Below are 27046 nucleotides of genomic sequence, written 5' to 3' on the forward strand. Positions count from 1 at the left end.
TCCAAATTACTCAGCATGACATAGAGAAGATCCTTCAAGCTCTGAGCTCCATCCTCACCCACCCTCCCAATCATATCTCTTGCACCCTACGAGCAGCTGGACACAGCTAAGCTTAATTGGCTCCAAGTTACAGCGGGTGCCACTCTTTTCTAACACAGTGAGCCTGTGCTGGCAAGTGCAGTAGTTTGGACAGAGCATTTACTTTCTTCTTTGTATTCCCAAGATGAAATTATCCTCTGAATTCTGGAAAACATTGCCATTCATGTAACTGAGTGTCTGCTAGTTTCTTCTGCTGCAACTACTTTTTACGAAAATTTCAGGAAAGTGGAAAAACTAGTACAATGAACATTCAGATTTAAGTTCAACAATGGTTAATATTTTGTCACATTTGCTTCATTTATCTATCTACCATTCTTCTTCTCCTCCTCTTCCTCCTCCTTCTCTTTATTCTTTTGCTAAACCATTTCAGGGAAATTTAGAGCAACTCCTTCATAACACCATCATTACATCCAAGTTAATAACAACCTTCTAATATTGTCTAATACTGTCTACATTCATATATTCATATTTTTCCAATCATCCCCAAAATGTGTCTTACCATGTTTTTTCTAAACCAATATCCAATCAAGCTTCACACTGCATTTATCTACCAGTGAATATCTAGCTTTTTTAGTTTATTTTTATTTATTTATTATTTGTGTGTGACAGGATCTCACTCTGTCACCCTGGTTGAAATACAGTGGCACAATCACGGTTCACTGCAGCCTCATCCTCCCAGACTCAAGCAATCCTCTCACCTCAGCCTCCCAAATAGTTGGGACTACAGACATGTGCCACCATGACTGGCTAATTTTTTAAAAATTTTATTCAGAGACGAGGTCTCCCCATGTTATTCCGACTGGTCTCTAACTCCTGGACTCAAGTGATCCTCCTGCCTCGGTCTCCCAAAGTGTCGCGATTACAGGAATGAGCCACCACACCTGGCAACATTTAGCTTTGATGGAGGCTCAGTTTACCAGATACTTGCATCTTAACCTTGAAGACTCCGTTTTGTCCCCCAGACTTCCAAGAAATCTCACTTGAACTCCAGCTCCATTCAAGGTTCTTGTGTCTTTCAAAAAGCCTACGGTTGAATCTATTGGATATTCAACACTTTGTATTACAAATTTGTTGTTTAACTTTTTTATTTCCTCAACTAGACTCTGAGCATTTTGAGGGAATGAGTGTTCTTTGCATCAGTCATCATGTGTCTTCATGTAAATGTTTAATACACGTTTTAAAAATAAATGACTGAATACAGTTTCTTGCTCACCTACTATGAAGAGCTTCAATAAATAAATCAATTCTGGGAGGCAGGGAGCCAGTCAGAAGGGAGTAAAGGGAGGATTCAACAATGGTCTGAGAGGACATTTCAAATACAGGAAGCTGCTTTGGAGAACTTTGAATAGAAATAGGAATATTCTTCTCTCTGTCTCAGTAGGGAAAAAGCTTAATGTTTATCATTAATTAGAGATAAACCTGGAATCTATTGGCACTATGGACATTTTGGCCAGATAATTCTAGAGAAAGGACTATAAATACAAAATTCAGGAAAACTGCATCAAAACAGCACACTTCTGTTTACACAGCTGCCCTGCTGTTGCTTTTCTAATGTGTTTTTAAGCAAACATTCACTCCCAGTGGGTCCCTAAGTTGGACCCAGACCAGTGCTTTATGCCCATGCTCCATGGAAGAAGTCACAGTTTATCTACTTTAAACTCTGAAGGTGAGATTTCTCCCTGAATATTAGACTTTTCTGCTGTTAAAAAGTCATATTCATGGACAATTTCTCTTTTGGATAAACTTTTTTTCAGATATTTCCTTCTTCCCCACTTCCCATCACCTGTGGGGCTAATTCCAGGATCTTATATTAACTGATTTCAAAGTGAAGTGACTCAGAGACTGCATACCACGACTATTTTAGGTGGAGTCTTTCCTCCTGAGTCACCCTGTCCCCTGGTAGCAGGCATCCTGCGGATTTCCTCAACTCTGCTGTGGAGAACAGGAAGCCAAGGCCAGAAGCAGCCAAAAAGCAAGGCATCCCAGTGGCTCCTCCCAGTTACTGGAGGACTAGCAAGAAAACCCTGATTTAGTAAGAATTCTTTGGCAAAAAAATTAAGAGTTTACCGGAGGCGAACGGCTTTAAGAATGTTATTTATGAGCAAACATAGTTTTTTTCCAGAGGCAGGTTAAAAGTGTTTTCTTAGAAATGAAATTAAGTAAAATGCTGAGTTATCTGGGGAGACTTCATTAGCTATTTTCACTAAAAGGGTAACCAAAGACAAATAAATTACTCAACTCCCTTTTCAACAATTTTATCAAGTTTTCCAGCCAGGGATATCCTCTTCATTCACTTCTGTCATTCTTCTGGAACCATCTTCCAAATAACAATTGGTCATGTACTTTCTCACCAAGCCTTCATAACTACCTGTGACATGATACCATCAGTAGAGACATCGTTTGGGGCTGGACAAAGACTAGGGAATACTAGCCTTGCATGTTGTTCTTCTCTGACCCCATCCCCACAACAGACATCATTAATCTATCTAGCTAATCTGTATATCTCTCCCACTGTAACCAGTGTGCCTTTCTGTAGGAAGCTACTACCAAGGAATCAGAACCTCCAAATTTGAAATCAATTTACAATGAAGAAGAGAGGGGTAATGCACAGCAATGTTATCAGGCAAGGGTGAACATGACAGAATAGTATAAAGAACATGAAAGTCAGACTTAACTGCTAGTTTCTGAACAAGTTTTAAAATTTCTTTTGTAGAAAAATCCATGTTCTACCCAAAAGACACGTGTATGCTCATCACAGCACTATTCACAATAGCAAAGACATAGAGTCAACCTAGGTGCCCATCAATGGTAGATAGGATAAAGAACATGTGGTAGACATACACCATAGAATACTAGGCAGCCATAAAAAGGAATGAAATCATGTTCTTTGTGGCAAAGTGGATGCAGCTGGAGGCCATTATTCTAAGTGAATTAATGCAGTAACAGAAAACCAAATACCTCATGTTCTCACTTATAAGTGGAAACTAAGTATTAGGCACTCATGGACATAAAGATAGCAATAATAGACACTGGAGACCACCAGAGTGAAGCAGAAGGAAAGGAAGGACTTTAAAACTACCGACTAAGTACTATACTCACTACCTGGGTGATGGGACCATTTATACCAAATGGTCCAAAACCTCAGCATCATGCAACATACCCATGTAACAAACTTGCACATGTACCTTCTGAATCTAAAATAAAGGTGGAAATTATTTTTTAAATATCAATAAAGTAAAAAGGACAGTTTTTTTTTCTTATATCCATTTTTTTATACATGCAAAATGGGGTTAATAATTCCTTTACTTTAGTGTTATTGTAAGAATTCATTTTTTGGCTTTTTGTTTTTAATGCATGTGAAAACTTCTAGCATAGTGCCTCCACATAGAAGATATTCAATAGATGTCAATTTATCATAGTTAATTGAAAGGAGACCCTGACTGAGAGTGACAGTTCGCTTCACTGACACTGAAGATTCCTAGGAGCCACAGCATTTTTACAAGGCAGAAAATGCTTAATGATTCTGCTCACCACAAACGTTAACAAAACGTAATCTTAGTCACTGCTCTCCAAAGAGCAAAATATTGGCAATAAAAAGTTTTTAAAAATCTAATCACAATTAAGTTAACCATCCTTACAACCTTGCAAGAATGTCTGGTAGAACACAGCTACTTCTGGGTTTCCTGGTAGCCAATGACCCCCTTCAGCGATTATTCTGCCCCCACCCCTTCTTAATTCTCGTTTTGGTGCCTGTTAGAACCTCTACGAGACAAGGTTTCACATAGAGGAAAACTAAGAGCCAAATCAAACACTTTCTTTTTTTTTTTTAAACTCTTGTTAAAAATTATTGGGAAGGGAAGTGGTGACTACTGGTTTAAGAAACTGTAAATTTCAATGCTAGATGATATTTCCATCTCCCATCTGCAGTTCAGTCCCCCTCGAGATTACTTTCTTTCATTCCTTGAAGAGTCTAGCACCTGGCTTTCTATATGTAGTCATTCTCTCCCAAATTGACACTGTCTAATTTTTTTATTTTAGTATTCATTATAAATAATCATTCCAAATACACCGCCCTTTCCTTTCCTTTTCATCAGTCATCTTGTCCTCTACCTCCCTACGCTGCTCACTCCTAGGGTCACACCTTGTGTCAGCCTGCTAGGACTGACATAACAAAACACCACAGACTGGGTGACTTGAACATAAGACATTTATTTTCTCATGGTTCTGGAGGCCAGAAGTCCAAGGTCAAAGCAGATTTGTAAATTATGTGCCAAATCTTTGTTGGCAGATTGGTTTCTCCTGGGGCCTTTCTCTCTTTGGCTTGCAGATAGCCCCTTCTCACTGTGTCCTCACAAGGTCTTTTCTCTTTGCACCCCTGGAATCTCTTTGTGTGTCCAAATTCCCTCTTTTATAAGGACATCAATCTGATTGGATTAACCCCACCATGCTGGCCTCATTTTAACTTCACCACCTCTTTAAATGCGCTATCCAAATACAGTCACGTTTGAGAGTATGGGAGTTAGAGCTTCAACGTATGCATTTAGGAGAGATATGATCAGCCCATAACACACTTCCAAACTTTTTCTTCACCTATTCCTGAAACATCTCTAAAATCTCAAATTCCAGCATCACACTTCTCAATCACTACCTCCTCTCTTTCTAGCTCGCTCTGTTACCTAAAACCAGTAATTTTTCAGCCACACTGAGACACACAATTTACAAATCCAGTGCCTCTTTTACTATTATTTCTCACACTCCCTCACATCTTTACTTCCCTCCTTATTCAGCTTAAGTTCCACAGTCCATCATTGTAACCATTCACTTGCATATATTCTTGAATCCTTTGCCCATCCCTCTCTTCGTGGTATCTGCCTGGCAAAGTCCCAATCCAGGTTGACTCCAGCTTTCTTCCCACTTGCTGGCTACACCTCTGCCAGTGAACCTTACTAGGAAAAATACCCAAGTCTCCTGTCTAGTCTCACTATCCATTCACGGTCACAGACTCAAGTGGTCCCTCAGCACCTGCCACGTTTCTCTAGTCTGTTCACTCTCCCACTTTCCAAGCCAACTGTTTGAACCTCTCCTCTCTTCTTTTAAACCTTTAACACCTTCTCCCCATCCTCATTCTCAGCTGATAAAATTGCCTCCTGTTTCACTGAGAAAACAGAAGTATAATAATGAGAAGTTCCCACTGACAACCTCCAAGCCCATTGCTATGTCCCCCTTCTGTTGCTGACACTGACCTGCCCTGCTGCCATCTAAGGTCAGCTCCTCCATCTGTGCACACACTCCCACCCTTTCTCACCTACTCAAGGCGCCTGTGCCAGCAATTCTCTCCTTTATCTCCTTTATGGTAAATACCTACCTCCCCTCCCTCATCCCCCCTCCCATAACAGTATACAAATACGCTACAATTTTTTCCATTAATTTTTCCCCTTGACTTCTACTTTTCCTCTAGCTGCTGCCCAATTTCTCTGCTCTCCTCTACAGCAAAGCTCTGCAGAAGAGTTACCTCTTCTATTTCCAATTTCTGTCCTCCCATTCTCTCATGAACCCACTCCAGTTGTACTCTCATCTCATCTCTAACTCACCAAGAAAGCTCCTGTTATCAAGGCCACCAGTGACCTCCACATTGCTCAACCCAGTAGCCGATTCTCAGTTCTTTCATATGATGTGCGCTTTGGCAGCATTTAACTTAGTTGATCATGCCTTCTTCTTAGAAAGTCAACTTTGAGAATAAGCTCCGGATCTTCATTTCTGACTCACTGGCCATTTCTCAGTATCCTTTCTGCTTTCCTCTCATGCCCCCAAACTCGGTCCTGGGCTGCCCAGGATTTAGTCCTTGGGCTTCTTTTCTATCAACATGCATTTCCTTAGTGTCTCATGGCTTTAAATACCATTTATATGCTGACAACTGTCATATTTATATGTCACCCAGACCTCTTCCTTGAACTTCATATTTGTATATCCAGCCACCTAGTTGACATCTCCACTTGGATTTTTAAAAGGTATTTCAAAACCTAGTACGTTCGAAACTGACCATGTCATCCCTCTTCTCCCTGCCCTGCTCAGTCAGCTGACTTGCTCACTTCTGTTAATGACAATTTTATTCTCCCAGTTTCTCAGGCCCAAATTATGTCGTCTTTGACTTCTCTTTCTCTTACACCCACATCCAATCTGCCACCAATCTTGTTGGCACAAGCTTCAAAATATATCCCAAATCCAGCTTCTTTTCACCACTTCTGCTACTACTACCATCATGATCCGAGTCATCATCATCTCTTACCTGGATGGTGGAAATGGCTTCAGAACTCATCTCCTTTATCTCCTCCACACCCTTTACCACCTATTTACAACACAGCAGCCAGAGTGAACCTTTTAAAACATCAAGCACAATGCCTGCCACATAAGCGATGCTCAATGAATACTCAACCAAAAATATTATTCTCTTCCCAATCATCCCAGGAACTCTAGTAAATATGATTTTATGCTGCTTCTATGTGACTGGAAAAAATGTCTAATGCCCAGATTTTTTGATGCACTTAGATCAAAAGCACTAGAGGGAAAAAAATCATATCCACAAGGGGGTGCCAAGAAACCTCTTTGGAACCTGGACTGCTAGTTTCTTTCTTTCTTTCTTTCTTTCTTTCTTTCTTTCTTTCTTTCTTTCTTTCTTTCTTTCTTTCTTTCTTTCTTTCTTTCTTTCTTTCTTTCTTTCTTTCTTTCTTTCTTTCTTTCTTTCTTTCTTTCTTTCTTTCTTTCTTTCTTTCTTTCTTTCTTTCTTTCTTTCTTTCTTTCTTTCTTTCTTTCTTTCTTTCTTTCTTTCTTTCTTTCTTTCTTTCTTTTTTTTTTGAAACGGAGTCTCACTTTGTCACCCAGGCTGGAGTGCAGTAGAACGATCTCGGCTCACTGCCACCGCCATCTCCCAGGTTCAAGTGATTCTCCTGCCTCAGCCTCCGGAGTAGCTGGGATTACAGGCGCCCACCACCATGCCCAGCTAATTTTTGTATTTTTAGTAGAGATCAGGTTTCACCATGTTGGCCAGGCTGGTCTCGAACTCCTGACCTCAGATGATCCACCTGCCTCGGCCTCTCAAAGTGCTGAGATTACAGGAGTGAGCCACTGCACCAGCCCTACCTTTGTTTTCTTAATAGTAGGGAAAATATGCATTTATTTCTGTTATGATTTTTCAGAGAGGTAGAGATAATAGATGCAAACTCTTGGAAAGAAAGCTGTACTGATCTAACCAAGATATTTTGTTTTTCTCATCCACCAGTTCCTTTCTCAGTCCTTTCTGTATCCCTTGCAATTTGAGCAAAGCTTGGTGAATAGTGAGCACACAAAAGCATACTAGGTGAAAGACAGATACATAAAGAGGGTAAAGTCAGGACATTTTAACAAACATATCAAGCTCTAAATATAAGCCTCATTGGTAGTTTTCTCTTTAACCCTCTCTCCACTGTTGGATGAAATTTGCTACATTCAATCCCAGTCCCCACCCCAACTTCCTTCTTAACACAGGGTCAGGGTTAAGCCTTCAGTGCTTTAATCCAGAGGAAAATGACTTATTTTAAAAAGCAGTGAAAAACACCGCATTCCTTTGGCACAGGATGAAGACCAGCTCAGCTCTTCAGTTGTTGATCATTGTCTATTGTTCTCCAAACAGTAAACCACTATTTCACACTGAGATTGTCGGCTGCGGATATATTCCAATTCCCCGGCTCCTCATGAATATGAAGTGAAGGGCTCTGACCCTGAAAGTGGTAGGTAATCTCAAAAAACAAAAATCAAAAAAAGAGAGAGAAAAAAGGTCAGGTAGGAAGAAGAAAACTAGACTTTCTGTGGCTGTATACTCTTGAAATCTCCCACAGGTTCTAAGCAGGGCAAAATGGGGTCTCGGAAGTGTGGAGGCTGCTTAAGTTGTCTGCTGATTCCGCTTGCACTTTGGAGTATAATCGTGAACATATTATTGTATTTCCCGAATGGGCAAACTTCCTATGCATCCAGCCATAAACTCACCAACTACGTGTGGTATTTTGAAGGAATCTGTTTCTCAGGCGTCATGGTAAGTGTGATTTTGGAGACTTGGGAGAGAAGGGGGAGTTGTAATTGAGACTTACCTTGTACCTAGTAAAAATAATGAACAATGGAAAAATCATTCTGCTAATCTTGGGTGTAAGATTTGAAAGAGGGATGGGGATGAAGGGGCAGGTAATCTGCTAGGATTTGGGGCATAACTCTGTTTTCAATAAGCTGCTCAGCAATGCAGCTTCAGTAATGCAGGAAATTAGTCCTAATGAAAGTCTGTGGGACACTGGCCTGTAAAAATAATATGTTCTCATGAACACTGCATATCAATTTAAGCTATTTGATCTTCAATGGCATTACTGTTTTCTAGAATGGATTTTCTGTCTGCACTCATGTCTTTCTAGCTTGAATGCGCTTTAGGACAGCATGAAAAAAAAGCAGCAACTTGAATATTCAGACAAACCTGCATGTCAATCTAAGTTCTGTCGTTTGTGACATGGACCTTTAGCAAGTTACTCAGTATCTTTGAGCCTCAGTATTCTAATGTGAAAGATAAAATTCTAAAATTTCAAGATAAAATATGTATATATATAGATAAAGTGCCCAGGAGAGAGACTGACATGTAGTAGATAGTCAGTGACTGTTGTAATTATGATTATTAAAGAATGAGCTATGTCATCATTAAATAATCCTACATTGAGACCCTAATAATGGAGGGAGTTTTTAAAAAGTAAATTGAATTATCAATGGTAAGAATCCATGAACGTTTTCCTGATGACTTTGTGTTCTTTAAAAATAAAAAAACTGATAGTAAATCATGTTGGCAGCTCAGAGGAAAAGACAATTTCCTGGTCAAGTCATTTCTCTTTTTTAAATTTTTTTTATTATTATACTTTAAGTTCTAGGGTACATGTGCACAACGTACAGGTTTGTTACATATGTATACATGTACCATGTTGGTGTGCTGCACCCATTAACTCGTCATTTACATTAGGTATTTCTCCTAATGCTATCCCTCCCCCCAGCCCCTCCCCACAATAGGCCCTGGTGAGTGATGTTCCCCTTCCTGTGTCCAAGTGATCTCATTGTTCAATTCCCACCTATGAGTGAGAATATGCCGTGTTTGGTTTTCTGTTTTTGCGATAGTTTGCTGAGAATGATGGTTTCCAGCTGCATCCATGTCCCTACAAAGGACATAAATTCATCCTTTTTTGTGGCTGCATAGCATTCCATGGTGTATATATGCCACATTTTCTTAATCCAGTCTGTCACTAATGAACATTTGGGTTGATTCCAAGTCTTTGCTATTGTGAATAGTGCTGCAGTAAACATACATGTGCATGTGTCTTTATAGCAGCATGATTTATAATCCTTTGGGTATATACCCAGTAATAGTGCATTATGGACTGTAAGCTAATCAGACCACCAATAATGTAGAAGAAAATTCATTATGATCTATTTCTACATGTTTTAGGGGTGTTTAATTGTAATATTTGAATAGCTATGTTGTAAAGCAATTTTCATTTAGTTATTCATTTTGCACATTAAATTAATAAACTTTACAATATTAATATCCAATGCTATTGAAGTTGCTATGAAATAAGTACATAACTAATGTTGGCTGCACTACAAATAAATGTCAGTCTTTTGGGGGAAGAGTTTGGTGTAATATATCAAGATCCACGAAAATGCTTATGTCCTTTGACTCAGTAATCCTATGTCTCATCATTTATTCTGAGGAAATCATCCAAAATAAGGAAAGAGCTATGTGCACAGATGTTTGTGGCTGCATTGGTATAATAGTAAATAATTAGAAGAAGCATCTTACAGAGAAGTAGTGAAATAAATTATGGTACATTCACTTCATACAGTGGTGAAAATTATAATTATGAAGATGTAACAACATGGAAAATGCACATTATTTCATGTTAAGTGAAAAAAGGCACAACAACGTTGTGGGTAAATTACTATTGCAGCTGTGTCAAATAGACACACGTGGGAAAACACCAGAAATAAATGCATGATGACACACGAGGGTGGTGGAATTATGTGTAATTTACCTCCATTATTCTTGACTCCTCTACATTGCACTTACATTTTAAAACAAAAAAAGAAGGCAGTGTCTCTTTCGACAGTTGATGTCTGAGCAATAAGACTATAGGCTCCAGGTCTAATTATCTCTGTCAATATTGTAATGAGACTGGTTACTATGCTTTGGCCTTGTCTCATCAGTTTCCCTCAATATGCAATTGCAATAGATGGAAGAGTTGCAAGACATAACTAAGATTAGACCAGAATTTCTTTCAGTCTGTCATAACTAACGATGTTGAAAGGAGGGGAATATAGGACTCTTTTGCTTATATTCCATGTAAAAATTAAAACTGGGAAAAGAAACCTGTTCTCTATTTTTTTTTCGTTTTCCAGGAATTATTAAAATATATTACTATAACTACATCAAATCCTCTCAGGAGAAAAGGAGAAGAATATAGGTAAATAACTAAATGAACAAAAAAATTAATGAAAGCTGAAGAAATTTGGAAACTAGAAACATTGGCTGCAAAGAGTAAAATAACAGTGAACTCAGCTGTAGGATTCAGTCCTGAATAGTAAGAGTAAAAACTGGGTGGAGAATTTCCCATGAGCAATTCATGGTCTGTATCTAGCCTAACCAGAGATTATAATGGTAAAGAAATACGTGTTCTTTCCAGAGCTCTGGCCTTTTGCCTAAAATAAAATTTTAAAAAGGCAATAAGATGCATCGATTCTCCCACTTTGTTGGCTTGATACAGACAAAACACATTGAAACAATTTAAACCTGAGATGGTTTGAATGCATGGGGAAATTGAAGTCACTTTAAAGAGATATGGTTTCGGATTAACTGAGCCTCTCACCTGCATTCCCAGAGGACAGTAAACGAAGAGAGGTTGGCAAACTACCAAGCCTGCTGAATGATTTTCCTTGGTTCTCCACAACTGAGTCATTGAGAAAGGCAGGTTTTGCTGCCCAGGGTGGTATTCTCATGTCCACATCATTTACTTCGCCTTAATCGTTAGCTTTTGATGGTTGCTAACCAGGATAGTGATAGCTAACATTTATCAGTCACTTACTATCAATTAACCACTATACTCAAAATGTCACATATATTACCTCATGACAACCTCTTGATATGATTTTATAGAGAAGGTGTTTCAAATTCACACAGCTAGAAACGGGCAGAGCTTGGATTCAACTCCAGATCTACCTGACCCCAGAGTCTGTGCTTGAAGTCACTGTCCTCGAAGTACAAATGTAAACGAGCATTTCATTGCTAACAGTTTATGTCTTCCCTCCTATAGATGCTTATAGTAGCAACAGTTCTTCTGGTACTGGAGAATAATAACAACTATAAATGTTGTCAGAGTGAAAACTGCAGCAAAAAATATGTGGTAAGAGCGATAGTTTTTTGAGGATGGTTGAGTGGGTTCCAGCTTTCTTTCCTCTCACTCAGAAACACAAAAGTATTGACAGTATTGTACCCTCACTACTGTTGAGTACGGTACAGAGATCAAGAATTTACTGCCAAGATCATCTTCCATTTTGCTTAGTCTTTCCTCCATCTTTGTTCTACTGATGTGCTTTCAGAAAATCAACATTTAAAGATACCTAAAATTAGGAAATCTTACTTTTTCTTAACTACTGAGTTTCTATTAGTCTATTTTTTCTTTATAAACTTTATTGAGGGCTAAATTACATATAATAAATGGCATCCATTAAAAGTATGCAATATCATGAGTTTTAACAGTTGACTATACCCATGAAACCACCATTGCAGTCAAGATAACAGAATATTTCTGCCAAACCCAAAAGATTAACCGTTGATTTACTTTTTGTCATTATAGATTAGTTTGTATTTTATATATGTGGAATCACACAGTATTTGTCTTTTTTTATCTGTTTTTTTTTATCTAGGATAATAATTTTTAGATTCCTCCATGTTGTTGGGTGTATGTGATGTGCATTTTTTAAGTTGGCACTTTAAAAATAATGAAAATAGTATCAGGAAGAATAATACAACCAAATTTTCTAAGCCGGTGCTCCTGCATTTCTACCGTTCTCCTTATCCTCTTCCTCCTCTTCATCATTATTCATACTTGCATAGAGAACCCACTCTACCTAGAAAATAACAGGTCTTCAATAGATAGTTATGGGTTGATTGATCACGTCCTTCAGTGCATTTTCATAAGAGGTGATCATTATTTTGATATCAAAATTCCAGAAGGAAAGAATAAATTTAGTAAATTACCTAGTTACTTCTATGTGATGCCAAACAAAACGTTATTTAAAAACTTATTTTTAACATCAAATAGGTTTTGGTTACTTTTTTTTGTTTATTTGTATGTGGGCATTTAGTATTGTATAGACTGCATGAGCTTGGATGAATAGGGGAATGTAGTTCTCTGATAATTTATCCACAATATTCCCTTTTCATTGCATTCTATGCTACTAACCTGCTTCTGTGTTTTAATTTAGACACTGCTGTCGATTATCTTTTCTTCCCTTGGAATTGCTTTTTCTGGATACTGCCTGGTCATCTCTGCCTTGGGTCTTATCCAGGGGCCATATTGCCGCACCCTTGATGGCTGGGAGTATGCTTTTGAAGGCACTGCTGGACGGTAAGGAATAATTCCCCAAACCAAGGAGGTCAGAAAATCAGAAATACCTGGCCTCATGCTCATGCTCGTGCTCATTTTCCATGATCACTTTGGGGTTCTATGTGGCTGTTTTAGTGCAGAATTTTCCTGTTAGTTTACTAGCATCCAGACCAATTTATTCTTGCACAGATATTTGTTTAGATTTTTTTCTTCAGTCTTTTAATGCGCTTTTCATTCAATGTCTTGAGGCTGTCATGGAGCTATCCAAATGAAAGGTGTGTTTCTCCCTACCTCAGATTAAAGTCGTGTAGTTACTATGGTCTGGTCTGATAACAGCTGGAGCTTATGGCCTGGGTGGATCCAGGAACTCAGTTTTGTTTTATGGCCAGGTTGGACATATGGTCTGTTACAACTGTGAAAGGGCTTGGGAAGGAGAGAAACCATGGTGCTCTTGGATGGTGCCACTCAGGGCTATAGTAGGAGGGATGATAAACAGATAGAACAAGGCAGGGTGAGCAGGAAAGTGCAGTCTGCAATCCAGGGACATGATTAGGTGCAGGAGTTTGTGAAATGACCCAGAGCTTATGCAGTTTTTACTGGAGAAGTGTCTAAAGAGGTGGTCTTGCTCAGAAGGCTAGTAATTCAGTCAGGAGGTCTCACAACCCAAACCCAGATCTCAGAATGCCTCACACTAGCCTTGTGCTGGGCTTATTGGGTTCCCAGCACCAGATGCAGATTAGGAGGTAGCAGGGCCCAGAAAGAAATACAGAAGAAGTCCATTGAATCTCTCCTTGTTTTTATCCTGTGCTCAGAATTCTAATGGAGTAAAATGAGGGAATGTCTGTACCATTCACTGAGGGAAGTTACATTTTCTTCTCAACTCTCCATGATTGGCTTTATTGTTCAAGGCCCATGTCCATCTGAGGTCTTACATGTGCATCTAGGCCTGCATGGCAGAGTTGCTTCTGTGCCTGTACCTGCCTTCATTCTGAAGATTTTTACAGGGTGCTACATACCATGACCTTTCTTAGCAAACATGAATCTCCCTCAGGTCAGGAAAACCTAGACAATAACCTCAGGCTTTCCTGAGAAATTGGAAGAGACACTCCTGGGGGATTGGCAGGGCTCAGTAAAGAAGACCCTAATGTAGAAATTCCCACTAGGCGCGAGAGACCCCTTTTTAATGCCATCAGCCCCTGAACTTTTCCCTACCTCAAAACCAAAACTTCCCCTTTTAAGTCATGACTCTCTAGGCTGCCTGTATGCCCCTCCATTACTCCCTTAAGCTGCCCCGGAGGCTTGTTTTCACCTGTTTCCATCTATGTAAAAATGTTTCAAGGTGAAACATTGATAGGTGGCAACACAGGGAAGCTAAGTCTCTGGTCCCCTCAAGAAGTTTCCAAGGCCTGACAAATACAGTGTGGAGCAGGTGTTAATATTGAATTGTGCATATCAATTATTCATTAGTGCATTTATTCAGCAAATATTCATTGAGCACTGACTAGGTCCAAGCCTTGCACTAAGTACTGGAGAATCAGAGGTAAATCACACAGAGTCCTTTCTCTCCGGAAACTCACACAGACCTGACAGAACATTCTACTGAGATGGAAACCTTAAGGTGAATGAACATTGCCATTGGAGTACAGGTGTTTGGTGGTTATAGATCAAGATTCAAGTCCCTCCCTCCTACTTATAAGCTACATGACTTAGACAAGTATCTGGCTATCTCTGAGCCTCTGTAAGTTGGGAACAATAATCACTTCTACCTCATAGAATTTAGAATTAAATGGAAGTAATGGACAAATGTGATGTGATAAATTTTCAGGTTTTATTATTAACATTATTTCCCTGTATATTCCTTTATGCCACATGACATTCCCCACCTGCCAGGTAGCCGGCAGGTTTAGTCACTGCCATGGTGGCTGGTGAAGATCCTGAGTTAGTTTTCTTTTTTTTTTTTTTTTTTTTTTTTTTGAGACGGAGTCTCGCTCTGTCACCCCGGCTGGAGTGCAGTGGCCGGATCTCAGCTCACTGCAAGCTCCGCCTCCCGGGTTCATGCCATTCTCCTGCCTCAGCCTCCTGGGTAGCTGGGACTACAGGCGCCCACCACCTCGCCGGGCTAGTTTTTTTGTATTTTTTAGTAGAGACGGGGTTTCACCATGTTAGCCAGGATGGTCTCGATCTCCTGACCTCGTGATCCGCCCGTCTCGGCCTCCCAAAGTGCTGGGATTACAGGCTTGAGCCACCGTGCCCGGCCCTGAGTTAGTTTTCATTCAACAAATACTTACTGATCTTTACAATTTGTCAAGCATGACCTTAGAGCTTAGACCTGGCAATTCAGAGTGAACAAAACATAGTCAGTGCTCTCAGAGTACACAGCCTGCTAAGGAAATAGAAATAGATGCAGATACAGATGCAGCCACAAATAGATATATAGATACAGATAGAATTACAATGAATGAAGTAAATGCTGCCATAGAGCTGCATGTGGAGGTAGTGGAAGGAGTGGGTATCAGGGCAAGCTTCTATGTTCCTCCCCAACCCTGCCAGGGCACTTATGTCCCTCTGCAGCTTACAAGAAGGATTAAACAGTATCATAGTCTGGGAAAAAAACAAGAGCCTTGCAATATCGGGGGAACTCCTGCCAATATTTCAGTGTAGGTTCTTTCTATTTTCCATAAGTGTTGGCTGGCTGAGAAATAAAGGGAAAGAGTACAAAGAGAGGAATTTTACAGCTGGACTGCCGGGAGTGACGTCACATATCGGTAGGACCGTGATGCCCACCTGAGTCTCAGATCAGCAAATTTTTATTAAGGGTTTCGAAAGGGGAGGGGGTGTAAGAACAGGGAGTAGGTACAAAGATCACATGCTTCAAAGGGCAAAAAGCAGAACTACTAATAAGGGTCTAACAAAGATCACAAGGCAAAGGGCAAAAGCAGAACTACTGATAAGAGTTGATGTTCAGCAGTGCATGTATTGTCTTGATAAACGTCTTAAACAACAGAAAACAGGGTTTGAGAGCAGAGAACTTGTCTGACCACAAATTTACCAGGGCAGAGTTTCCCAATCCTAGCAAGCCTGAGGGTACTGCAGGAGACCAGGGCGTATCTCAGTCTTTATCTCAACCACATAAGACAGACATTCCCAGAGTGGCTGTTTACAGACCTCCCCCCAGGAATGCATTCCTTTCCCAGGGTATTAATATTAATATTCCTTGCTAGGAGATAAGAGTTGATGGTCAGCAGAGCATATATTATCTTGATAAACATATTAAACAACAGAAAACAGGGTTTGAGAGCAGAGAACTGGTCTGACCACAAATTTACCAAGGCAGGGTTTCCCAACCCTAGTAAGCCTGAGGATATTGCAGGAGACTAGGGCATATCTCAGTCTTTATCTCAACCATGTAAGACAGACATTCCCAGAGTGGCCATTTATAGACATCCCCCAAGGAATGCATTCATTTGCCAAGGTATTAATATTAATATTCCTTGCTAGGAAAAGAATTTAGTGATATCTCTCCTACTTGCATGTCTGTTTATAGGATCTCTGCAAGAAGAAAACTATGGCTTTTTTTGCCTGACCATGCAGGCAGTCAGACCTTATGGTTGTCTTTCCTTGTTCCCTAAAAATCACTGTTATTCTGTTCTTTTTCATGGTGCACTGATTTCATATTGTTCAAGCACACATGTTTTACAATCAATTTGTACAGTTAACACAATTACCACAGTGGTCCTGAGGTGATGTACATCCTCAGCTTACGAAGATAGCAGGATTAAGAGATTAGAGTAAAGACAGGTGTAAGAAATTATAAAAGAATTATTTGGGAACTGATAAATGTCCATGAAATCTTCACAATTTATGTTTGTCTGCCACAGGTCCAGCCGGTCCCTCCATTTGGGGTCCCTGACTTCCCACAACATCTCTCCCTTTCTTTTTATATAAATGTGCCATGGCGATGAAGGCTTGTTCATTCTCTCAGTTTTGATGCAGGATTCTTTGACTGCTCTGGCACACTAAAAGCAAGCCAATTAAACAGAGAAGCATAATTCCAAAATTTACTACAGTGGAGCCCCCAATAGACTTAATGCAAGTAGTGGGGTTTAGTGCAGAAATACTTTCTGCCACCTGATCTAATGCCTCAGCTCCAGACACAATGGATAAATGAGCTTGAGAGCCTTCAAAACTTTGTTTCTTTAATTTAGTTATGTCCAAGGATAAATTATCTTCCCTACCCAGAAGGTGTCCTGTGACCATTTCCTATGAATGGTCAGTCTCATTGTAGGAATATGGTGTGATACAGAAATCAGAAGTATTCCAATCATTCTGCATTTGGACATGCGATGTTCGAGACTCATTAGCCAATCTCCAAGCCAAATAACAGATTGTCTTAAACCATTAATTTGATTAGCAAATTTTTGATCAATGCTCTGTTGAGAATTCCACATTTGGGTGGAATTGGCTTGCCAATCATTAACAAAATGAGCTGTTTGAATAGATTGGTGTAATGCCAGTCCGGCAGTGGTAGCCAGTGCAGTGACTGTAATTAGGCCCATGATCACAGCGATTAAAGTGAAAACAAATCTCTTAGATCTTTTGAGAATTTGTTGTAATGCTTCATTAATTAAATGTACTGAGGGGGAAGATTCCCAGCGTCTGGGTAAAGTTACCTGTATCCAGATTCCTTCTCGAGCTCGAACCAACATTACACTTTTCCTGGAGTCAAAACGGGAGTTAATACAAGTATATAAATGACAGTTAATGCATTGGACAGTTTGATTGTTCATCCAAATTTTAATATTTCCCACTGATAGCATGGAAGGAGGCTTAACACAGCTCTATATAGGAATAGTGAGACTGGAGGTAAACAAAGCAGAATGTTTGAATCTACGTTGATACAGAGGGAAAGGAGCAGCAGTGGCAACGCCTGATGTTCTCTGCCACAAAGAAGCAATCCAAGGTGCCCAGGGATGCCGAAGAGGTAGAGGGGCATACCTGGGTCAAGAAGAATTATCATAATGCCAATCAGAGTCCCATAAAGGAGGATCAGCATCAAAAAGAGGAAAAGGGTTCAAAGGGGATTTATCATAGGGTTCAGAATCACAGATGCTAGGGTCAGTAGTGGTGACAACAGACAGAAAATTTCCCCTTCCCATACTTGCAGTCCGTACATGGCAATAGCCAATTTCCAAAGTTCTGGGTGTTCTGGGCTCAGAATGGGGAATATCATACGAGGCCTCAGGGGTGTTATGCCCTTATCTTCCCATTTTAAGAGAAAGAATGAGCTGAACCTTCTATGCAAAGTAGGATGATGATTCTTGTCCTCCCAATAAGAAATAAACTAAGTAGCCTCCAGGCATTCCCTTCTGCCAGATGAGCAATTGTTTCTTAAATAGCCTTTTGGTGCCCAGTCTATTACTAAACCATATGTGTCATTTTTTAATACCACTGCATGTGAGTTAACACAATCTTCTCAAATTAAAGTTTTAGATGGGCCCTCAAAATTTTTTGGACATAGTTTTCCTACAGGTTTATTTTGAAAGTATGGGGTATCTCCTATTACTCCCCTTCACATTTGTCTTAAGGGAGGAAAAGAGAGGCCAGAGACCAAATGTCCCTATTCTCTTGTGGCTAATCACTCCAGAAGAAAAGCAGCCCAGACTTGAGTTTCTAGATAGATACAACCAGGTGCATGTCCAAGGGACAGAGGAGGGTATTTATAACCCATAGTAACATTAAATGCAGTGCCTTCCTCTGTTGGTTGAATTGGGCAACAGTCATCTGTAGCTCCAGGCATCCACATACTATCATTAGTATAGATTTCTGCAGGAGCATCCATGCAGGTGAGAGGTCGAATAAGTGGAGGAAAAGGCACATAAGCCCAATAAGAATAATTTTGTGTAGCAGGTAAATCAGTATGAGGGGAAACTGGTGAGACAGAAAGTATAAGGAGGAGAATTATTAAATAAAACCTATCTTAAGTGAGATCCAGTGCTGAATGAGGAAGAGAACAGGGGGATATTATTTTCAGGCTAATAGAAATGGTGAGATTTTTAGATTCATAAGGGGAAAAAGAAAGGGAATTAGGAGAAGTGGAATTAGTTAGAGGGGTCTCCATTGCAATTAGAGAGGATTGAGCCAGACCCATTTTGACTTGGTGTGCCAGTTTTTGGAGTCGGCACAGATCTCACCAGGTATGAGGGTAGTCTCTGATGTGGACATCTTTTCCCTGTGGTTTTCATTGTTAGTATTCACACGAAGTTTAAGTCTTCTAGTGGGCACCCAGACAGGGGATTGATGATCTCCTGGTGAAACACAAGCATACCCTCTTCTCCACATTATAATTATTCCAGGTTCCCAGGTATTGGTCTGGGAGTTTTTCCATAATACTGGCTTGCCTTCATTTAGGGAGAATTTTTTACCTGTGTAATGGCATTCAGCTGCAGTCAGAGTATTGTCTTTAGGAACATTTAGAAAGTTTAAAATAAATCATGGCAAATGTAATTGAGGTAAATTTTGTCGTTGAATGAAATGCATGGCCACTTTACACTCATGGTTCGCATTCTCAAAAGCTAACATACAAAGGAGAATACCTTGAGCATGCTCATCAGAGACAGATTTTTCAACAGCATCTTGTAATTTAGCCAAAAATCAGGATATAATTCATTGTGACTCTGTTTAACAGTAGTAAAAGAAACAAGAGCTTAGCCCGGGGTGCATAACTTATCCCAAGCTCTCATACACAGTTTTATTGCTTGTTCTGTGGTAAGAGCATCAAAGCCTAATTGGCTGGTAGTGTCAAAGTAATTATAGGAGCCTGTGAGCTGAACCTGAGTAATTGGAATGCCATCAGCCCGATTTAGCTGAGCCTGCAGATGGGCCTCCTCTGATCACCAGGTATGGAATTGTAAATGCTGAGATGGAGTTAGAACAGCTTTTCCCAAAAGGTCCCAGGCTAAAGGAAGCAAAATGACCTCAGTAGAAAGAGTCTGTAATACCATTTTAACATATGGAGAAGTAGGACCATACTGAGTACAAGCATCTTTGAATTCTTTTAAAAAGGTAGGATTGAGCTGCACATATCGATGCACTTGTACCCCTTCAGCATTGGGAGGTTCGAGCACAACCAGATAAGCCCATGCCTCTAATCCACTTGTTTCTTTGTTCTGGCATAATAAGCATTGCATGGAAGTTTCAAGAACAGGCACATGAGAGTATGTGTAGATGAGGGAAACTAAGGCTGAGGAGGTCAGACCAGTATGAGAACATGAGAAAAGGGCATTGGGGGAGCAGAAAAGGCAGAAGCATACTGGTGATTATTGTCCCAATCCTGTGCAACCAAAGTGGCAGGGGCGTCCAGGTGTGAGAAGGGTACAGAGAAGCAGGTTGAGTGGATGGCAAAGTAACCAGTTGAGGGACTGAAATGACAGGAGGGTGAGGGACTGTGGTGGACAGGGGAGGGCCTGCAGAATTACAGGTAAATTGTAGTTTGGTCCTAGAGCCATTAGATGGCTCCAGAGGCAAAGGCTGCAAAGGTTTGAAGAGGGAAGAGTTAGCATAGATAGGTTCCCGGCTGTCCGAGTTGGGCCTTCGGGGGCTACAAGTACCGGCTCTTCGTGAAAAGAAATAAGATCATCAGGGGATGACGTTAAGCCAAAGTCAGTGGAGTTAGATATTGAATCTTCAATATTGTCAGGTGGGGGAGAAGTAGGTGAAGGGAGAGGCTGAGCAGATAAGGAAGGCTGAGTGGGAAAGGAAAGCCGAGGAAGAGGTAGATGGTCACCAGATTCAGAAAACTGTGGTAACTGCAGGGGGTCACAGGATTGGTATGTCATTAGGATGGCATGTACCAAGGCCCAATCACCCCAAACAGTGATGGGAGCATAATTCCCTGTCGGGACCAGTTCCTGGAATTTTGCACCAACACAATCCCATAGTTCCACATCTAATGTTCCCTTTTCAGGAAACCAAGGACAGTGTTTTTCCACCATTCCAAATAGGGTGACCATATTTTCCATGGGTACCCGAACTCCTCCCTGTTTTAAAAGGAGTTTAATATAGCAGAGATAAGCATAATATTTAGACTCCACGTGACCCATAGTTACCCTGGACAATAAATATAGGTACTGGTACCTCCCCCGACACAGGTATTGACTGGTCAGTGGTCATTTTCTCTTGCCCATTGAGCATGTTCCCTAGCTGCTCACTTATTTTAAGGCTACCTCTTCTAGTCCATCACACTCACCAATCATCAGGGAGCCAAACAAGCATTTCTGTGAAGTGGGCCAATGAACATTTCTATGCACCTACCAAAGGGAATTGGGTTCCCATATGCACTTAGGAAAAAGAAAACCATGTTGGTGCACCAGATGTTGGGGGAACCCGCCCCAATATTTCAAAATAGGTTCTTTCTATTTTCCATGTGTCGACTGGCTGAGAAATAAAGAGAAAGAGTACAAAGAGAGGAATTTTACAGCTGGGCCACCGGGAGTGACATCACATATTAGTAGGACCATGATGCCCACCTGGGTCTCAGATCAGCAAATTTTTATTAAGGGTTTCAAAAGGGGAGGGTGTGTAAGAACAGGGAGTAGGTACAAAGATCACATGCTTCAAAGGGCAAAAAGCAGAACTACTAATAAGGGTCTAACAAAGATCACAAGGCAAAGGGCGAAAGCAGAACTACTGATAAGAGTTGATGGTCAGCAGTGCATGTATTGTCTTGATAAACATCTTAAACAACAGAAAATAGGGTTTGAGAGCAGAGAACTGGTCTGACCACAAATTTACCAACGCAGAGTTTCCCAACCCTAGTAAGCCTGAGGGTACTGCAGGAGACCAGGGCGTATCTCAGTCTTTATCTCAACCATGTAAGACAGACATTCCCAGAGTGGCCATTTATAGATGTCCCCCAAGGAATGCATTCCTTTCCCAGGGTATTAATATTAATATTCCTTGCTAGGAAAAGAATTTAGTGATATCTTTCCTACTTGCATGTCTGTTTATAGGTTCTCTGCAAGAAGAAAACTATGGCTTTTTTTGCCTGACCATGCAGGCAGTCAGACCTTATGGTTGTCTTTCCTTGTTCCCTAAAAATTGCTGTTATTCTGTTCTTTTTCAAGGTGCACTGATTTCATATTGTTCAAACACACATGTTTTACAATCAATTTGTACAGTTAACACAATTATCACAGTGGTCCTGAGGTGACATACATCCTCAGCTTATGAAGATAGCAGGATTAAGAGATTAAAGACAGGTGTAAGAAATTATAAAAGAATTATTTGGGAACTGATAAATGTCCATGAAATCTTCACAATTTATGTTTGTCTGCCACAGGTCCAGCCGGTCCCTCCATTTGGGGTCCCTGACTTCCTGCAACATTGCAAGTCATCTTGTTTTAAATTGCTAGATGATCTGTGCAGAGCATGTACTAGGAACAGTCTAGAGGAGGGATCTGGAGGGACTGATTTCCCTGGTGGCTGAGACGGAGATAGGGGCAAATGGGGATATGAGATAGGTCTAGGGAAATTTAACAGAAAACCACATCCGTGTTGTACTTTACAGGTTCCAAACCACTTGTATACACACTCTTACGAAATATTCACAATTACTCTGGAGTTAGATATTTAACCCCATTATCAAGATAAGAGTCTGTAGGCCAGAAGGGTAAAGTTCTTTGCTCAACATCCTACAGATCCAGGAATTCTGATTTCATATTCAGTGTTCTTTCCCATTGGAGATAAGAGCCATTAACAATATAAAGTAATTCTCAGAGTGTCTCTGTTTCCTGGAGCATTAGAAGGTAGGAGATAAATAAAGGGGCAGAAAGAGTAAAAAAGAAGGAAGTAGGAAAGAAATGGAAGAGGGAGAAAGAAAAACGGAGAGGCCATGGGGGTGGTAAGGCAAGCACAACATTTATAGTAAACTATGTATCTAGCTCAGTGCTATGCATATGATGTGTCCAATATGTGTATCTGAATGATGTGTCCAATATGTGTATCTAATATGAATTAATATATTTTAGTCACACAGTAATTTTATATATTTATATAAAACTATATATTTTAGTCACACAGTAATTTCTCAAACATACAAATACCTGTAGCTTTCTTCCTTGGACCCAGTATGTAGATTTGGCTGTGGGTCTCTCTCAGTTTCCTTACAGATTCCAGCATATGGATTCAGTGCGTGGAACCTGCACATGTTGTGGAGTGGAATATCATTTTATTTTCCATTCTCATAACCCTCAGTGGGCTTCAAGTGATCATCTGCCTCATCAGAGTAGCCATGCAATTATCCAAGATACTGTGTGGAAGCTATTCAGTGATCATCCAGGTAACAGATTCTCATGGGCACCTGTAGCTCCTCCATATTATCCCCACTTCCCAGGATTCAATGAGGCTTTTTGAAAAGATTCTAGAATTCCATCACTTTCCCCCCATTTCTATTGCCCTCATCTTTATTCAAGCTCTAATATCTCATTTTTTTCTGATATCCCAATGTGTCTTGGCTTATGTATAAGGGTTGAATCACCTCAGTAATTGTAAAATCTGCATTTCTTGTTGTATGGTAAGGCTTCATAAGTGTTTTGAATGAGCAATGTTTTAGTATTCTACATAGAGATAACTCAAAGCATGAAGAAATTTTACCATTTATCAAGAATTTCCCTGTTCATAAGATAAGCAAAGGCTCCTAACCTTATCTCATTGAAATAACTTCTCTTCTGAATGCTGCTACATTCAACTAACAAACCTTTATCTTGAGTGCATAGTGAGTGCTTTTGAAGAAGAAGGGAAATATGTATGTATCCTCTTGAAATTACTTCTACTTCATCTGCTAAAATACTAATGTTAATTTAGTTATGGTTGAAACTGCTATGAACAAGTCCAGTGAGAAGAAAATTTATGAATGAGATATCTTGTATTTTGTTTAGCAACATAGAATGTGTAATACTTTTCCTACAAATTTCTAAGAGATGTGTTTCTGTTCTATCATATTTTGAATATGAAATATAAGTTTATGTTGCTACCTGGATTATGGATTACTAATCAAGCCAAGTTTATAACTTTAATCACTTTGTTTTTCCTTTTTTCCTATAGCCTGGAATCATTTGAATAAGAACAAAAATGTTTTCCATTATCAAGACATGGCCATCTATCTAAGTATTATATCAACTGTGTAGACTTAAGGACAATATTGAAATGATGGTGCTTTCTCCATTTGGTGTTTATTTGTAAAATTTGCAGTCCTCACTGCACATGCAAGTATGCCACTCTTTCATTTAAAATGTTTTTTAAGTAATATGCATCAGGAACTTCAGAAATATTGCTGCCCTTTGATCAAACAAATCCATTTCCAAGAATCTATACTAGGGAAGTAAATAAGAATATGAGAGAAAACTTTATGCAAATATGTATATTGCAGCATTATTTAATATTCTGGAAAATTAGAAACACCTCAAAATTCTAAATTCAGAGGAAGGATTAAGTAAAGAGTGGTACATACTGTAAATGCTTTCTGATATTAAAAAATAAATTAAATAAAAAATAAAGAGTACTAAATGGTTATAAAATTATAGTCATTACAAATGATGTTTTAAAAATTATGAATGCTAAATCAAAAAGCAGGTCACAAATTCATGTTTACAGTATAACTATTTAAAGCAAATGAAACACTAATAATCAAAATTTAGGATGAAAACTGAATCTAAAAGGAAATATAACAAAATGCCAATTATGCTTGGTTTGGGTCATTGATGGCCCTTCTTCCCACTTTTCTATATTTTCCAAGATTTCTTTATTGAATGTTTTACTATAAATCTTTTCTAAACTCATATTTCCACTATTAATTTTTTTTATTTTTCCAAACTTTAAGGCATATGCTCTTTCCACATTCCTCAACATTATTTGCAAACATCATGAAATGACACTTCCATTCAACATTCAATGAGGAAAGTAGTGATATAGATAAGCCAAAAAGAGTTTTATATAAACTTATACAATTTAAACTCTTGCTCTTCCTTTCTGACTCCTGATGGTGAGTGTCATGGACTAGAAGAGGTAGCCTTAAAATAAGTGAGCAGCTAGGGAACATGCTCAATGGGCAAGAGAAAATGACCACTGACCAGTCAATACCTGTGTCAGGGGGAGGTACCAGTACCTATATTTATTTTTAAAGTAATTAAAAAGTAGAACACTTACAAATTTTCCACCTATACATGCCATGATTTCCTCAGGGACAGTAGTCACATCTTATATTTTCCCACCATCCATAGGACCCAGTACACAGTGGAGCCGGTAGGCACTCAGTGTTGAATGCTCATACCAGGTTTTCTGCTTCCTGTAGTTACCCTGCTGAACACTGCTTCCATCACAGGTGCACTGGGCCTCTACACTTCTGCTATTTCCCCATTTGTCTCCTCCATGGACACTGTCAACAATGGTCTGTCAACACCTGCTCTGTGCCAAAGCCAGGGAGTAGGCTGGGGGGATACGGAAGAGAGTATCTTTCTCCTTGATGCCTGCTGTGCCAACAGCCCCCTTTAAGCCCTGTTTACAGCTTTTGCTGAAACAAGCATCTTGAAAGCAAGCCATGTTATATACCACGTGACCTTCATACTCTGGGCCCAGCTGACTGAACTGGGGCAAGCCCCAGAGTCTTGGGCAGCCTATTGTCTTGCTAATGGCCTCTGACTTAGGCTGGAGTAAAAGACTATCCAAGCAAGACTGGTGGCTATTCAAGCATGAGAATTTGAACTAGGAAGCCAAGAATGAAGCAACTGGAGTATTACCATCAAAAAGTGGTTAAAGGATGAAGAAGGAAGCCAATATTTAGAGAGAGTATCTGGTTCATGTTAATAACGGTATCATATTAAAAGGAAGATATGTGAACTTCTGCTCCAAAAGTTCCTAAAACTGCCTTTGCCCACAGTGACAGTGTACACTAGGCCTGGTTTCTGTTCTTGGATTCCTAGATAGTCTTTCTTCTTTGTCACTGTGCTGATCATTTCAGTAAACCCCACCACTAAATCAGTGCAGCTCTGCCTATTGCAACCAAAATGACACAACCAAAGTCTCCCTTTTCTAGATGTTGGGTTGGAGGGATGCTAAGACAAAGATGCTTAGGCTCCAGAGTTTTAAGGAGCTTCATTCAATAACACTCTACTTTCCAAAGAACTTAAACATGAGATCCGAAGGACTTGGTCCAAGAGACAAACCCACGCTACAGACACCATGTTGTACTCAGAGTGACTTCTCCTCTCTGACAACCCAGGATTTCTCTATCAAGTCCATAAGCTAGTCATATCCAGGACCATCTTGTTAAAGATTCTCCCAGAGTCTCCTCAGCCCTCTTGTAAACAGACTTCTGGAAGGTCCACCTCATCGGTTTGTCAGATACTTTCAGACTGTCTATCTGTTGTTTAGATTCAGCATGGCACCATACATCGAATGGACTATGAATAGATGTTTGCTGAATGACTCCAACACAGCATTGGACACATCAGGGGTGCAGCCAAATGCAGCATGATATCTCTATCAGGAAAATTAAATTTTAACACAGCCACCAAATATTCTATATTTGAAGAGTATATGCTAATCATGCAATTTTAAGTAAAAAAAGCTGAATACAAAAAAAGCTGAATATGTGTGTTTTATATCTTTGTGAATTCAAAGGAAAAAGGAAAAAAACTCAAAAACCCAATGTATGTACACAGTTTGAGGCCAAATTTTTAATTAAGTGACCATATAATTACATGTAGACATGCGTAAACCTTCAGATATGTAAAGACCAGAAAAATATTTAAAAGTTAATAGTTACATCATCTGTGGTCATAACACCCTGAAAATGCCTAATATTGGAAGCTTAAGCAGGGTTGGGCCAGGTTATTACTTGGATGGGATACCAGATGCTATAGGCTGAAAAAAGAAAGCATAAGTATATACAAGTTAATACTTAATAATTATCTCCTGATGATAGGACTATGAGTTAGTTATATCTCTTTTCTTTACATTGTTCAGTATTTTCAAATTTCCCTTTGAAAATGTGTTATGTTATTAGAAAAAATAAATGTCATTTAAAAAGCAATGGTCCTCTAATTCTTTCTGTAAAATTCATTTAAGGAGTTAAAATAGAAAATATATATAGGTATGTGTGTGACTGGCCTTCTCTTACCCTTTCCAGAAATAATCTTTCTACTTCCTAATTCTGAAAGAGAGTATTATCAGCTAATCCTAATTGAGAATGATTTATGTTTTATGCATTTCTGCACTTATTATTTATCTACTAT

At 39.5% G+C, this 27046-nt stretch overlaps 1 protein-coding gene across 3 annotated transcripts; it reads left to right on the forward strand.

Moving 5' to 3' along the window:
- The first annotated feature begins 7613 nt into the window (after nt 1-7613).
- On the forward strand, nt 7614-26844 carry TM4SF18 (transmembrane 4 L six family member 18). 3 transcript variants are annotated; one of them, XM_010356834.2, is made up of 6 exons: nt 7614-7862; nt 7971-8164; nt 11463-11552; nt 12637-12779; nt 22914-23094; nt 23859-26844. In XM_010356834.2, exons 2-6 carry the CDS (start codon nt 7988-7990, stop codon nt 23871-23873), a joined length of 606 nt encoding a protein of 201 aa, XP_010355136.2. In that variant the 5' UTR covers nt 7614-7862; nt 7971-7987; the 3' UTR covers nt 23874-26844. The 3 variants fall into 3 exon arrangements, with proteins under 3 accessions (XP_010355136.2, XP_030784832.1, XP_030784827.1); XM_030928972.1 differs by lacking the exon at nt 11463-11552 and having other exon boundaries at nt 7723-7862; XM_030928967.1 differs by having other exon boundaries at nt 7738-8164.
- Nucleotides 26845-27046: the final 202 nt, after the last annotated feature.

The sequence above is a fragment of the Rhinopithecus roxellana genome, chromosome 1, assembly GCF_007565055.1.
Source record: "Rhinopithecus roxellana isolate Shanxi Qingling chromosome 1, ASM756505v1, whole genome shotgun sequence".
NCBI classification, from domain to species: domain Eukaryota; kingdom Metazoa; phylum Chordata; class Mammalia; order Primates; family Cercopithecidae; genus Rhinopithecus; species Rhinopithecus roxellana.